The sequence below is a fragment of the Brienomyrus brachyistius genome, chromosome 14, assembly GCF_023856365.1.
Source record: "Brienomyrus brachyistius isolate T26 chromosome 14, BBRACH_0.4, whole genome shotgun sequence".
In the NCBI taxonomy this organism is placed as follows: Eukaryota; Metazoa; Chordata; class Actinopteri; order Osteoglossiformes; family Mormyridae; genus Brienomyrus; species Brienomyrus brachyistius.
Genome location: NC_064546.1, coordinates 24727399 through 24743272, shown reverse-complemented (window position 1 = coordinate 24743272; position 15874 = coordinate 24727399). Strand labels below are relative to the sequence as shown.

At 42.9% G+C, this 15874-nt stretch overlaps 1 protein-coding gene across 2 annotated transcripts in view; it reads left to right on the top strand.

The window, feature by feature from the left end:
* Positions 1-15874, top strand: part of LOC125707474 (peroxidasin homolog) — a 38354-nt gene that overhangs the window by 273 nt on the left and 22207 nt on the right. The window contains exons 2-4 of one of the 2 annotated variants that reach the window (XM_048974676.1): positions 10581-10652; positions 11789-11860; positions 14568-14639. In XM_048974676.1, the coding sequence (XP_048830633.1) occupies positions 10581-10652; positions 11789-11860; positions 14568-14639 (216 nt within the window). The remainder of the gene's footprint in view (positions 1-10580; positions 10653-11788; positions 11861-14567; positions 14640-15874) is intronic. The other variant, XM_048974677.1, reaches the window with a different exon arrangement.

Genomic DNA, 15874 nt, shown 5'->3' with positions numbered 1-15874 from the left:
ACTCTTACACGGGGGGGGGGGTCGGGCGCAACAAGTGGACTTATTTCAACAAGTTAGCGTTTCCATCTTTGCCCTGTATTCCGTATTATACTCCTCTGGATAGTTTTAGTAAAAAATATATATATATATATATATATATATATAATCAACTTAATGTCTTTTATGATAGATAATGTAGTGTTTTGGGAATGACCGCATGGACCCCTAATAAGCCAAAGATTTGCCGGAGCCAGTCAAATAGAAAAGAGGGCTGATTTGCCTTTCTGTGTCTCACCGAGCGGTTCATTTCGCGTTACCTCCGCTCCTTTGTTATGCGGGGGGGTGGGGGGTTGGGGACGGACGCTCCTGTCCCGCTACCTTCTTCTGTTTTGTTTTTCCTCCATGCCCTTGTTGTGGGGGGTAAGGGGGGGACTCTGCATGAACCATTTGAGACTTGCTACACAGCGCAGAAAGCTATTCGATCCCTTAAGTGGCGCAGTCGGAGGTCTTAGCAGATGTGCACAGATGTGAGCCATTTACTGTCTTTTACCACCATTGTTCGGCAACATCCTCAGCTTCTGACCGGAGTTTTTTGGTCATTCTGAATAAAGATGATCTTGTCAGCTGTTTATATTACACATATATAATTAGAATGGCTGAACTTGCTTAATATTTGTGCATATGGAGTTTTTTATTGAACCCTGCATTCGGTTTGGTCGTCTTGTTGATTTCCTTTGTGTTTGAGAATGGAGGGGCATGACCGACGTGGCTTTCATGTAACAGTGCCTAAGGTGACAGAGACTGTCCCCTTTGTGTTTAACCGCATAAGAGTAAGTTGAAGGTAGACAAATGGGTTGAGTCAGAAGGCTTACATTGGATACAGAAGAATCAAAGGTCTGCTTTGAACTCTGGTCATTTGTGCATTAACGCCTTGAACAAGAGGCCACTCCACCCAAGCACCCTGTAATGTAGAGCAACGACTGGGCTGTGACCTCCGCCCTCAGATCCTAAAAAGTGTGCCTGTAAGTCGAAACCTCAACATTAAGTGATCTTGTCCTATTAGCGCCCTTGGTTTTTAAGAGATCTGTCAGGATTACTTTTTCATTTCCAAAAGCTCTGTATACTAATTGGCAAACTGGCACAAAGAGACTCCTTCCTCACCAGTTTGATGCGTCTATCTTGATTCATCATTTGAACAAGCATGTAGAACCTTCTGCAACCCATCCTAAGTGGTGGCACCAAATCTCCTTGAACCAAGTCTGGTAAATAGTGCATTTTTTTCACTTCATACATGTTCATTTCTCCTTTTTATACGTTCATCTGGCACTGGATGGTATTCAGATGACATCTGCAGAATGTAGCTCTTGGTCCAGAAAATCGTTTCATACTCACGGCTTGTAACAAGCAACCTGCCCTCAAACCAAGAACGATCATGTTGGATCATGATTTGGGACTGTCATACTGTTATGTCTCATACTCCTTTTGCAGATCTCTTTATTCGTCCGCGTTTTTTTTAAATCCTTTATAAGAATCAGGCTATGTAAGGCAGATGGGTTTTTACAAATGCCCTTTTTCTATTGTGTCAAACATCAAAATGCTATTGTCAATGGAAAGAACGTGACTTCGACGTCAGGGAGCCAGCAATTAGAAGAATTTAATCCTGGTGAAGTTTTTGCGGTGGTTCCGTTGACCGAGGGGAATTCCACAGGCAAGTGTTTTTTGACACCAGTGTTGCTAGTTACCTTCCTGCATGTGTGCAAATGGAGCGTTTCCCGCCTCCAAAATGGGCGTCCATGTCTCGGCAGTCTAGCCCACAGTATTCATCCACTGTGAGTTGGCCAAAGCACGGCACAAGTGTTCGGCTTTCTGCCGCAACAGTCCGTGTGCTCTGGGCTCCCAGGAGGCAGTCTGTCTGTCTGCCTGCTCACCCCCAGACCCCAAATGCCAGCCTTTTTTTCCCTTTCCCAGCAGCCCTCACGGTCTGACGTAGAAATTTCTTCGCACAGAAGTGAAGTCGGTCGTTCTCCGCCCGCCCAATGCCACCTCATGCCTTTAACACTAAACTGAAATATCCCACCATCCTCTCTCCAGCCCCTCTACCACCATTACCACATACAAACACACAATGAAGCCTCTTTCATAGATTGGGTGATAATGTGTTTAGCCTGCTGCCTCTGGGGCATAAGCGCATGTTTCTGCCTGGTGCGGACCCCTCTGAAACTCAGCTGGAGTGTTGACCTTGGTGTCATGGGGGCGGGCTCCTTTCGTCTCTCTTTTTCTGCTTCTCTTTCAGTATTGTTGCTCCAAGTTCACTTGTTTCTCAATTCGTTTTAAAGTCTTTGATTTGCGGAATATGACCTTTATTTTGCAAACGGGCCTTTGGCAATGGTGCAGCCTTGAAGTCAAATGTTGTTGTCGACACTGCTGTTTCATTTTATGAGTAGCTTTTCCCCATCTGAAAGGCAAATTTTTCCTCCCGTGCTGAGGATTAAATCGGTGTTTTACACTGGTAACCGAGAAGCATTTGTCCCTTTTCCATCCTCATACATTTTTCAGCTGTTTTCTCACGGGACTCTGTTTTATACATAACTAATCCTCCCTTTTATAATGGCTCACTTTACTGTCCCCGCTGTGGGATTTCCGTAGCTGGAGAAGTGATTGCTTCCACTCCACCATTTTTTACTTTGGCTATTGCTTTTGATACAGCTCCTCATGTCTGCGTTTAGCTTTTCATCTTGCTCTTTAGCTTTACCCTACAAATTGTTGGAGAGCAGTCACAACACCTAATGGCTTCTGTAGTTCGAGTCTTGTTGCGTCTTGGCTTGACTCAGCCTTTAGCACTTCGGCGAAAGAAAAAATTGTAACTTTCATAAGAAATAAATGACATTACGTCAAGTGTCTCGTTCATGTTGAGGCGAGACATCGAGTTTTCACTTTCAGGTGCGCTGCCAGGCAGATGACACCCGTTGTATCATGGTCTGGATTTGTACTTTCTGGACCTGAAATTTCCACCTTTGGCCTGAATTGCACTAAGGTTTTTGCCAAGCTTGTTTGAACATGGGGTGAATCCGAGTTCTGAATCTTTATGGGCGGAAGTAAAATTTCCCTACCACCTCTTTTGCCTGAGGCAAGGGTGGAAGCTTGGGGTGGTGGGATTCAGAGTGTGGCTATTGTCTCAGGTCCGGATTGTCAGTCATATCCCCAGGCCAGATATTTAAACGGCGGTGGACAGTGAGATCTCGTTTGTGGGCATAGTTGTAGGCCAAGAAACCAGACATGGGGTAAACAGGCAAAATCAAATTATTCTGGAAATGCTTTCTATTCTTCTACTTTTTAACCATTTCTTCTTCTTACTTTTCCCATTAGACCAAACAAAAGTTGAGTCTCTGTCCCCCCCCCCCCCCCCCCACCCCCCCACCGAGAGAAGCACGACTGTGTGGAATTTGCTGCTGTCAGGCATTGTGAGGTTTCCATTCTCTGCGGTATTGTGGAATTCCAGCCCAGAAACCCCCACCCCCTCCCAACACTTTGCTAACATGCAAAGGGAGATTCGGGGCAAGACAGTCGTCAAAACACCACCGGTGGTGACTATGTACTGCGAGACTGACCACCTCAGTGCTCCCCAACTGGAGACTTTGAGTCAAGTCAAGTTTGCATGAACATGGTAGCTGGTTTGTTTATACGCGAAAAGTATTAGACACTCTGAAAGGACTGAGATGTTGAGATTTCAAAGATGTTGAAGTAGACCAATGTGTCCTGTGCAGCAACAACTCACAGCTCTGATATATATTTCCCCTTAATACTGTCTTTCCTAAGACTTTTTTTCTTTTCTTTTGGACCAAATGCATTGGTACCCTGGGTGAACCATACTTCTAATTTACACTTAGCCAAGAGGGCGCAGTCTGCTCTCCCTCTGAAGAGCTTAGCAGGTAAAGGGATCCTGCGATGTGATATTTGTGCTTGTGATACTCAGTCAAGTTCAGTGCTTTGCTGACAGATGAAAGAAGCTTTGTCAGTGGATAAAATGTGTTACGTTTTAGCGCCACAAATGACTTAAATCCTCCGACTGAGCAATTGCCCAGCCTCTGTGACTGATATGTTTCTGATTCACTTTTTGCTGCCAAAGCCTTTATAGATCCTACATGAAATCTCTTCGCAACTGAAATGCGATTCCTTCCTCTGCATGCCTGCTTTATGTTCACTGCTTAATGGTTCGGGAGTCCATTGGTTTGGTCTGGAAGCTTCTTTGTGTTCTCCGGCAGTTCAACAGGAGATGGATGCAGCTGAAAAAGTTCAGCTGAAATTTAAACTCTATATTTGAGCTAGCAATGTAGTTTCCCTCACCAGAAAGCCCAGAACAATGAGGAACTCAATGTCAGAATGGACAGGATGCTCGCTACATCACAATTCCTGACACACCGGCCCCGAGACACACTTCCCGCCGCTGGCGGATCAAGCTTTTCATGTGCGGTGTGCCGACACTTATGGGAATAGGCGTAGCGTCGCGCCTCGTGTAAAACACAGCAATGCAGCTGAAAGCCCTGATGCATGTCAGACATGCCAGAGAGGAGGTGGGAAATATCCCATGAAAAGGTTGGGGCCATCAGGAAAAGGGCGATGTGACAGAGAAAGGTGATCCAGTCCAGAAGGCCACAAAGCACAAGCAAAAATATTAGCTCTTTCCCTCCCAGCAATGCCTAAATGTCTTTGCCAGGCAATGGTAGGATTTCCGGTGCCACCTCACAATAAGACTACCCCTATAAAGAGTTTATGAATGGTTTATAATCTGGTTATTAATTAGATTGTAACTTATTCATAGACAATTTTAAACAAGTTATAACACAGTTTTCTTATTAATGAGTTACTACCATATACCATTTAAGGGAGCCTTATTGTAAAGTGGTGCTGAATTTTCTTTACAAGTTACCATGATATTGCACGATAGTGTAAGTGACCTTAAACTTAACTTAAAACTTAAAAGCTAAGTTTTACACACTCATCCAGTTCACATCTTCACTTTGCATCTTTGGGCCGACAAGGTCACGTATTGTCTGCTGTTAAGATTGCAGACGGTAACCTTAGACTCCTTGTCTAACGTAATTGGGACTTGCAATAGTAAAAACTAAATCTTACTCGGAACACTGTGGCCGTGCCACTGATCCCAGGGTTTGCGTGTCTTGGTCCTATTGAAAAACAGAACATAATTTACTAAAAAAACGAAGAGCAAAGAGCTTTAAGTTCATCGCACAGGTAACTGCATTCCCGTGTGATTTTCTTTACGAGGAGTTTAACGACGTATGGAAAATTTGTTTTTAACTATTCAGTTTTCTTCCAATTAATGTATGCATATGAACAGGGGAGGGGCTGCCTTCTCTGCCATTGCTAATTTGCGCTGTTCCTGCCTGTTTTGGTCTCCATATGCTTTTGTTTTGGCCCTGAACCTCCTTTATGTCGCATCTGCGCATCTGAGTACATGCTGCTTTTCACCTTCTCTTCCAAAACAGGTTTATTTGTTTAATTTCTTTATTTCTACATATCATCCACTCCCAGACAGGAAACCTCAAAATAAAGTTTCAGACATGTTCTGAACCCCCGGGGTCCCGTAATGCTGTTAGCTGACACAGCCAGGCTTTCCCACACCGACCAGCATCAATACCAATGTCATCTTCCTTGGTAGCTGATTTGAAAATCTTAACCAGGTTTTCACTTAAAAAAATAATCTTTTGGTGTCAGCTGTTCATTCATTATGTCACGTAATTAATCTTGCGTTTCCTTCTTTGTAACGAAGTACTACAACTTGGAAGTTAAAAAAATATATATTTCTCAATCTGTGTGCTCTGTTGATTAACACAGTGAATGAGTTCCATTCTGTAAGTACTTTAGTTAATAGTATTGCAGTAACTGCAGCCTTCACCCGGAGAAGCCGGTGGAAAATGAGATGATGAATGTCCAGGATTTGGCCGGCGCTAAAAGTGAATGTCTGTGCAGGCATTCAGTTACTTGCTAATAAGACTGTAACATATGAAAACTTGGATTGTGAGAGGATTTATGATTGTCTACAGTGATTTCATGCCCATGTCACCTTTCACAATCAGTGGACCCCTCCCTCAGAAAATATTTTTGTCCCCCACAATTGCCAGCTCACTTAAAAAGTAACCTATCACGAGATTTACAGTCCCAGACAGGAAAATGTACATTTCTTAAGTGTTGTGGTTTTCTTTTTGATATTTTTTTTTCCAAATATGCAGTCAGTGCATAAGTGTAAACTTGTCCTAGTTTGAGTAAAACCAGGAGATGAATGTGATAATTACTCTACAGTGAATTTGAATTATATGACACAAGCAGTAGACCACTAGATTCCAGTGAACTGTTACAGGGAATGTAATTTTGCCCAGTAATCAAAGATTCTGTGAATTTTATTTGCGGATGTAAATACGTTCATCATAAAGACATAAGTGGCACTAAATCTGAAATATTTATTGTTATTTGACAGGTTATCTGTCATTCACTGGTTTTGCTGGGGTTACGGCTGTAAGCTGCCAAACATGGATGTCAATCGTAGCCACATCCACCTAATTGACTTGATTTTTCTCATGCAGACAAACCAGCTAAAACTCTTTGACTGATAACACATATGCGCTTTTCCACTGCCCCAAAGAACCAAGCTGTACCCACTCCTATGCGCTTTTCCACTGCCCCAAAGAACCAAACTGTACCCACTCCTATGCGCTTTTCCAATGCCCCAAAGAACCAAGCTGTACCCACTCCTATGCGCTTTTCCACTGCCCCAAAGAACCAAACTGTACCCACTCCTATGCGCTTTTCCACTGCCCCAAAGAACCAAGCTGTACCCACTCCTATGCGCTTTTCCACTGCCCCAAAGAACCAAGCTGTACCCACTCCTATGCGCTTTTCCACTGCCCCAAAGAACCAAGCTGTACCCACTCCTATGCGCTTTTCCACTGCCCCAAAGAACCAAGCTGTACCCACTCCTATGCGCTTTTCCACTGCCCCAAAGAACCAAGCTGTACCCACTCCTATGCGCTTTTCCACTGCCCCAAAGAACCAAGCTGTACCCACTCCTATGCGCTTTTCCACTGCCCCAAAGAACCAAGCTGTACCCACTCCTATGCGCTTTTCCACTGCCCCAAAGAACCAAGCTGTACCCACTCCTATGCGCTTTTCCACTGCCCCAAAGAACCAAGCTGTACCCACTCCTATGCGCTTTTCCACTGCCCCAAAGAACCAAGCTGTACCTGACCTGTACCACGAACTGGCACTTTTCCACTGCAAAATATACAAGCCGTACCCACTCAGTATCCACGCTGACATGGCCCTGCTTACTAGCAGCATGACCAAACCGAGCTGGTGTCACCATCGTCTGATTGGTTGAAATGCATGGGGATACCGGTGATCTGCATATGGATTATCTGAAGGAAAAGGCGTATATTCTATATATTGTTTACCATTAGAAGTATTACATTGCGATGCATTCCTGAAGACTCAGAACTTCAAAATTTCCAACCTCATACTTGAAAATTACTATAGAACAGCTAAACGGAATGGACTCGTAATGCAAATTTACTCAAGAGAATGTTAATTCTGCTAGCGCTGATGCTTCCTGCCGATTCTCAGAGATGTGCTATTGGAAATTAGCACAAAGTAAAAAAATATATATATATAATAATAGTGCATAGTACGTCTGTACACCACTTGAACAGAAAATAAGCATCTTTTCGGTTTTACGTCACTGTCGCTCTCCAAACTCGGCGACGCCTTTACCGAACCGACCCAGACGCAGCAGAAAACCGAACTGTGCTGTAACTAGTCTCTCTTCGGTACGGCTCGGATACGGGTCGGTTCCTGTATACCAGTGGAAACAGTCTATTAAACACCCTCCCCAACACCTGCCCAGATTCTCCAGTTTACCCTTAGGATGCAGGACTTGTTACGACTTTAAGCTGCATTCATTTTTCTTTCAGTTTCTGCATGTTAAAACTTGAAAGGTTGTCTCAGAAAAAAAGAGCCGAGAGGCTGCTTTCACCCTGCACATTCATCTATGCCTAGTGGCCTAGTGGGCTTGCATCCAAAGTATTCTGCTGTTGTTAGGTAGCTCAACACAAGACTGAAATGAGCCCCTACTTGGTTGTTTTTGTCCCCCCCCCCCCCAAGATCCACAATGAGGCTACGAAGCCATATGTGGCCATAGTAGGGCAGTGGTCGAGAAGCCGTGAAGTCATCTGGATAGCAGCTAACTTTTGCCAAACTGCAAAAAGGAGTTTAGTTTCTTTACTGCACAATCCTCAGTATAGCTACTCAGCTATGAAAACTTCCAGCTGCTTAAAGCTAATGCTTGGAGGAGATGATTCCCTTGTGTTATCAGGGAAGCAGGGAAGCGTAACAGGTTAACCTAAGGCTGCAAAGATAGACAGAGACCTTAGGCTTCCTCCTTTTTCAAATGCATCTTCAAATCCAAACAGGACCAGTTCGGTTGGTTGTGAGTAAATATTGTTGTTTTGCCCTTTTAAAAATGAAATAGTATCATCTTTCAGTCACTTTGACTGCAATCCTCCCGGATCAAAATGTTCGTAGTTGGTAGACTCAGTCCAGGAAATGGCCAGTTATAGTGTCTACTAGATTTTGGTCTCATAGTCTGTTTAATGGAGAAATGGTTTATTTTTTGTAAATTTATTAAAGTTAATTTATCTTATTTGGAATGCAGCATTAGTTTAACCTTTCTTCCAGCCCTTTATCTACATTTAGTAGGTTGGTTCATGATTTCTTTTTTTTTCTTTTTCAAAACCATGTGGTAAAAATCTTCGCTGAAGCACTTTTGGTTAAGTAACTTGGCTGAAGGGTATCTTCCTGACACTTGGTTATCATTCCCTTATCTGCTATGCTGTCTGCAGCTGCTACCCACTTCCCGCTCATATGTTTTGTTTTGAAGTATGGAATTTTCCAGACCGTGCATGTTTGGTGCAGCCACGCTTCATGGGCTTGTTTGTTTAATGCAGGCAACCAAAGCAAATGCCAGCTTTCTGCACACCTCCAATGTCGACAAGTGGGATGTCACACTGTGACACTGATGTGATGATGTTTGTCATTCTCCTAAACAGCAGTTAATGAGTTTTTATTAATGAAAGTCAGTATTAGCTATGATGTACATTTCTGGCTACAAACCTGCATTTTCACTGAGTGAAGTTATTCCAGATCTTGTATGGGGAAGCGAACAGGAAGCTTCATTACTCATGACTTGTTTTCATCCTGTAATAATTGGATGGAGAATCCACCATTCCGTGGTCCAATTTTAGTAGCAGCTTTCCACATGGAGCATAAACAAACAAGCCTCGGCTTGGAGCACAAATGGAAACTTCTCCCTGCTCCCATTCATCCTGTCTAGTGCCTGGAATCTCTTGGGGAAGAATGAAATGTGTCTCCCAAGGTTCCCTCTTGGGGCCACAGGCTATGATTTGATTGGACTGTGCCATCTTGCTTCAGCAGTAAAATAATGCAGATCTTCCTTTAATGTGGCACGTCATTTACATCCATCAGTCTTCTAGCTTCTTGTCCTGAGTAGGAGCCACAGCTTAAGGTCTCTTTGGAAGGATGACAATAATTTTACCGCATTAGCGTTATAGGCCTGCTATAATTCAACTGAATTGTCCTGCAAATGCCTACAATGGCTGTACAGAATCTATCCCTGTTGCATGTGCAGCAGCAGTCAAAAATTTGGAAACATACCCATAGAAAGGCTTATTTGTACCATTCTCTACATTTTATAATAATTATGAAGACATCAAAACTATAAAATAACATATATGGGATTACGCAGTGACCAAAACAGTAATTACCTCTACATCATTTTTTGAGACGGCGTTCCAGGGATGCTTGTCTAGCTGTCATGGAGGAGTTCCCGCATATGCGAAAGGTGGCCTGGTCATGTGATGTGACATTCTATCACTGTTCTTTGTAGGCGGCTTGGCTTGTCCGCATTACACAGCTTAACATCATATATATATACGGAGGGTGAACTGAAATTGGTGCCAGCTAGCATCATTATGGGAAGCTGACAGGAGACTCTTGATACCAAAACATTCAGCCATCTTGAAAATCCTTTTATCATTAATATACAGAGAGATGCGTCTTGCCCCACCTCCCAAATTTGTGTGTGACTGCTGGAGTTTGTTTGTCAGAGCCCCTTAATTTCAGTTACAGGCATCTGGCTCCTATGGTGATGGGGGCACTTGAAATATGTTTGTTTGTTTAGAGCTGTGACTGACTCTTCTTGTTGGTTGTCTTTCGTGCTGTGCCATGGAAAGGTTGAGATGGCCTCTGAGAGAAACACAGGAGGTCGCGTTAGTCAGCTAATGTTGTTGTTACTATAGTCTTGGCCAGATGGGCTTCTTAAAAAGAGGGAAGCCATTTGTATTTCTGCCATTTTGTATGCATGTCATACAAATCAAGAATCGGGAAGTGCTGCCTGACTCAAACTAACGTAACGCTTCTCCCTGAATGTAGAGTCTGAGAAATGGTGCAGTTTATCGAAGAAAATGTTTTGACGATTTACATGGGAATGTTTCTCTCTCTCTCTTTTTTTACAGAGATCTGAGGTTCAACAAAATAAAGGAGATACAGCCTGGTTCTTTTAGACAACTGAAGAACCTGAACACTCTGTAAGTATTGTTCAGAACAACAGATACACATCAGCTTAGATGTTAACAGTCACATACACGTATCCTCCAGACTACAAGGAATACCAGTTTAAAGAATACAGAGGAACCTGTCCAGATGGCAGGTCTATATGTGTGTCGAATGCTAATAGGAATGAAACATCATCATGCTAACAGGAGATAAAATGATTAAAACAGAGAGTGTGACATTCCTTACTACACATTGGTTTGCAAGAAGCTTTAAATTGGCACTTGCGTATACAGGCGCTCCTCTACTTACGAACTTTCAGCTTATGAACTTTCAGACATACGAACGAAGAGGACTGAAAGTCCAAATTGTGTTCACCGGGCTCCCGTTTCCTGTCCGCAACATAAAATGTTTTTTTTTCTGCGCGCCAATTCCGCCTCGTACGACTTCTTCCCGCTACTCCCGCCTCGCAGCAGAGTACCATGGTACTCCCAGCATCCTAGTCCTTTGTACTTTCGTATACCCTCAAAATGATGTTGCATGACGACTTACGAACATTTCAAGTTACTTACTCTTCCCTTAACTGCACCTAGAGGCTCAGTGAAAGGACCCACACCCGATTAATCTCATTAACAGAACAGGTAAAGAAACATAGGTCCTGAAGTCTTATTTTATTTTATCTCCTCTACTAAAGACCACATTCACATTTCCTTAAAAAAAGACCACTTCTGAAGTTAGTTAACTCATAGAAAAATGTAAAATATTCCTAGAGTGAATCCCTTTCAGTCATTGCAACACCCCCAGTCCTCATTGATTATGTGTTCGTGCTGGTTCATAAGTGTGTGGTGTTGGCTATGTTACGCACAAATCCAAGTAGGAAGATTGTATCCCTGGTTTGTATCCCAGCAATGCACAGCTGACACACAATACCATTTATGACCACCTCTAGTTTGCCACAGACCAGATTGCATCAGAAAAAAGGAACTGGACTGAAATTGTGCTATTCCTTTGGATGGCTGCATGACAAGATTCCAATAGTTTTTGGTTAGAACAATGTTTAGTTTGGCCTTTGCACTGCAGTGTATTATGACAGAATATTTAATACGTATAATTACTATTTGCTGAAACATGCCTTTTGTCTGTTTTCTCACTTTTATTTTGTCTTTACTAGGCTCCTAAACAATAATCAGATACGAAGAATTCCAAGAGGAGCTTTTGAAGACTTGGAAAACCTGAAATATCTGTGAGTTGGCAACAGGTGACATACAAGATAATACAACAGCAAATTATTTGGCCCTGTTGTTAGCTTCAGACATCCAGATGCAGTCACGGCAGAATTTAACTGATTAATACTGCTGAAGAGTTGCAAAGATTAGGCAGCATCACACATTATCGCTGCATGGTTTTATCTTGGCTGTGTGTTCATCCATGAAGAAGAAATGCATTGTCTCAACAGATGGGTATTGGGGTTTTTGTTCGACTTTTCTCATTTGGTTACTGAAATAGAAAGCACCCCATCACACAAAAATGTAACAGACAACGCAGCCAACTGGCTGTGCTTCTGGCAGCATGAAGACGTAACAGAAGATGCTGCGAGCTCTTTCCCTTCAGAACCACATGCTGTATGCGCCACACGAGTAAAGCAGTATTGTTGGCCATTTTTCCCACGTATCATGTTAGACCTGGTTATGTTACTTTTTGTAGGCAGATTTAGAGGAACCATGGCTTCCATGGATACCACCGCTTCCCCTCAACCTCTCCCTCATGGAGGAATGCATAGCTTAATTTCTGATTCGGACAAATTACGATAATAAGCCGAGTGAACACTGACTGGGTGAGACTGTCATGGCTCAGCCCTCTGACTCTGAAATGCTAACCTGCTAGCGTACTGGGGAGCCAACCCGCTAGCGTACTGAGGAGCCAACCCGCTAGCGTACTGGGGAGCCCACCTGCTAGCGTACTGGGGAGCCAACCTGCTAGCGTACTGGGGAGCCAACCCGCTAACGTACTGGGGAGCCAACCCGCTAACGTACTGGGGAGCCAACCCGCTAACGTACTGGGGAGCCAACCTGTTAGTGTACTGGGGAGCCAACCTGTTAGCATACTGGGGAGCCAACCTGTTAGCATACTGGGGAAATTTTTTTGTTGCCTTTTTCGTGCTAATCAACATTAAATCATCTCTAATTAATTAGTTCCTCCTGTCACAGAAGTTGGATACGTACCAGTCTGACCATTACTAGAATCAAAATAATTTAAACTTTTACTGCACTGCAGTAAGATCATGTATGAGACCAGCACATACAGTTCCCTGTCTGGCAGGGCTGCGATCAACATCTCCATTTAGCTTAGTGGGGTGGGTCTAACCGAGCTCCATCCTGGTGCCATAACATTTACCAGTACCTTTTCCACAACTGAACGATGACCAACTCTTGTCAGTGAAGATCTAGGGACTTCCACAGGCTGACTGCAGTCCCCACAGTAGGGCTTAAACTGCACTTTCACCCACCACTAATCTCTAGTTACAAAGCTGGTACAGGGAGTGATTAAGGGAGGGGTAATGGGTCAAAAGATTATCAAGCTTATAAAAACAAACAAGAAAAAAAAAACGTTAGTTGAATGGCTTTGAAGTCGGCCTATAATTGCATGCAATATGGAGGTCATTAAAGTCATTAATCACTAAATGATTAAGCTACATTTGTAACACACAATGGATCAGTAGCATGTAAGAAGGAAATAAATTGTGACTGTTATTTTAACCTTTACTGTAGGTTGGGCCCACAAAGGACGATCAGAGTCACTCCTCCCTAACCCTCCCCGTTCTCCCTTGAGTAAAATTCCCACATTTGTTGGTTCCAGTTTCCCATGAACGCTTACTTAACTGCCCACAGAAAACCATCTAGTTAGTAACACAATTTCTGTTGTTTAAATTGTAACAAAATATATTCAAACTTGTGAACGGCCAAATAATCAGATCATTATTATAAGTACATTTTGTCTACCAAGTCCTTTGCAAAACATTACCTTAATTTCTAGTAGCAGAGCTGAGAACGCGTTGCCACATTGCACTCGGATCTCTATATCATAGTAATTCTGTGCTTTCAGGATTTTCCCCATACAGAATAATGTGAGATTATCTTTAGGATAAATTGATTTTTTTTCCCCATCATGCTCTCCCTGTCTTTGTGAGCTTCTTGTCACTTTAAGTTTAAATTAGTGGGAAGCAAAGCTGGTAAAATGCACTGGCGTTGAACGCTTCATAAATCTGTTATTTGGTCTCAGTTTCATACCTGGCCTGAGCTTGGTCATGTTACCAATTATAGCTAACAGGAAATTGTGTGGTCTAATTTGTGGTTTTAAGCTGAGTTGTGGAAAAAAAAAAGGTTGCCGCTTAAAAATCTACTACTTTACACAGCACAATGAAATCACGCACTATGAACGACATTGCCAGTGAAGGATGTAATGAATTAACATATTTCAGAGAGCAAAGAACTTCTATCAAGATATTAATCAAATCACGTTTTTTGCATTGTTGTTAGTAAGTAAACAACTAAACAATGTTTATAACACATGCGACTCAAAGAATCAAAACACCAGTGAAACATGTTGCATTTCCCTATTTTACTCTGCACCATCTGCTTTTTTTTGGGGGGGGGGGGGGGGGGGGGCAGCAGCTTTTGTGTGTCAGCCTTGCAATAATTCCCTGAAATGTTTGAAAATGTGCCTTCGAGGCACTGGACCCTTTTAACTGCCGTCGACAGCTTTGGAATTAATGGATGTGCATACGTGACCCCCAAACAGGCTCATATTTCCAGTGCCAAGACCCTCCCCCCCCCCCGCTCCCCAATTTTACACCTCATCCCTTTCAATGGCACAATATTTAAGTTTAATTTTCCCTCTCGACTGATACCCTGTGTGGTTTTACTAATATTACTGATTATTTCTCCTTTCAGCTACTTGTACAAGAATGAAATCCAATCAATTGACAGACAAGCTTTTAAGGGACTTGTCTCTCTAGAGCAACTGTAAGTGACCATATCATCCTCCTCCTCCAGCACTCTGTCATGTGCTAATCCCTGTCTTTTGCAGCCCTTAGTGCTTCATAGTTGCTGCTGGGCCTGCTGTGATGTCATGCTCCTGCCCCCTGCCCTGCTCTTCTCCATCACAACCCTGCATGTCTGACACACACACCTGTGTTACAGTTCATGGTCTGCAGTCTTGTGATCAGAAAAGGGGACAGGCAACGTCTTGGAGCCCCTTCATTGGGTGCTTTTATTTTTGTTTTCCTAATCTGTCCCCTAACCCACCTTCATTCTGTGCATCTTTCCCCTAACTATTGTTTTAGCCATACACTGCGTTGGTTTCCTGTCTGGTATGTCAAGTCCAATTTCGGTGTTTTGTGTTTTAATTAAAAAAAAAATTAAACTGCATGAGCTACACGTGTGAAATGTTAGGATCGTCACCTGATGTGACGGGGTGGGGGCCCAGTGTATTTAGTTGTATTTCCTGAAAAATACAACTGAACGCAGAGAAACTGTGTATGTGACAGTTGTTGTTCTTTGTCGCCGGTTGCTATATGTGTTATGGATACACAGAATTGCTTAGATTGGCCTGACTGCATTCATTTTGTTTCATAGCGTGAGTTTAATATACTGCCTTTTGGGGTTTTTTTGGTCCAGTCAGGAAAAACCGTCCCTAACAGTAGCTAAATACCTTTTTGGCCCAGAAGAGTTTGACATGACTTTGTGTAATAAGGTGTCTAGATCTTATTCCTCCTAATCCTAATATTATCCAAGTAAGCAGATACATTTAAAAGAGAACAATCGTCCACTTTTTTTTCTCCCTGGGGTGCAGTAATGAGCTTTTTTTTTTTCTCTTCAAATGGCAGGTAAATGCCCGCTTTAAGTACTGTGATTTTTTACGTATACCGCAGAGGACAATGGTGGTCTATTATAATGCCCCATTGAAACATCAAACTTAGCCTGAAGTATGAAAAGCGGAGAGGGGAGTGTGTTTTAAAGGATGGACGGATTATTCTGCATTATTCCCGGCCATAAAAACGAATGTTTTGGCAAAGGCGCAAACAATGCATCATGGTCTGTAAGCATATTAACTTCAGGCAGCAATTCGGGCAGCTCAGCTTCCCAAACAAGCAGCTTATTCATGAAGTAGTCCGGCCCGAACAGCTGTTTTGAGTTTAGATATAGTCTTGGAGGAGTGTATGTTGGTGACAAGTTCTTACCTTGAATTTTATGGGTCC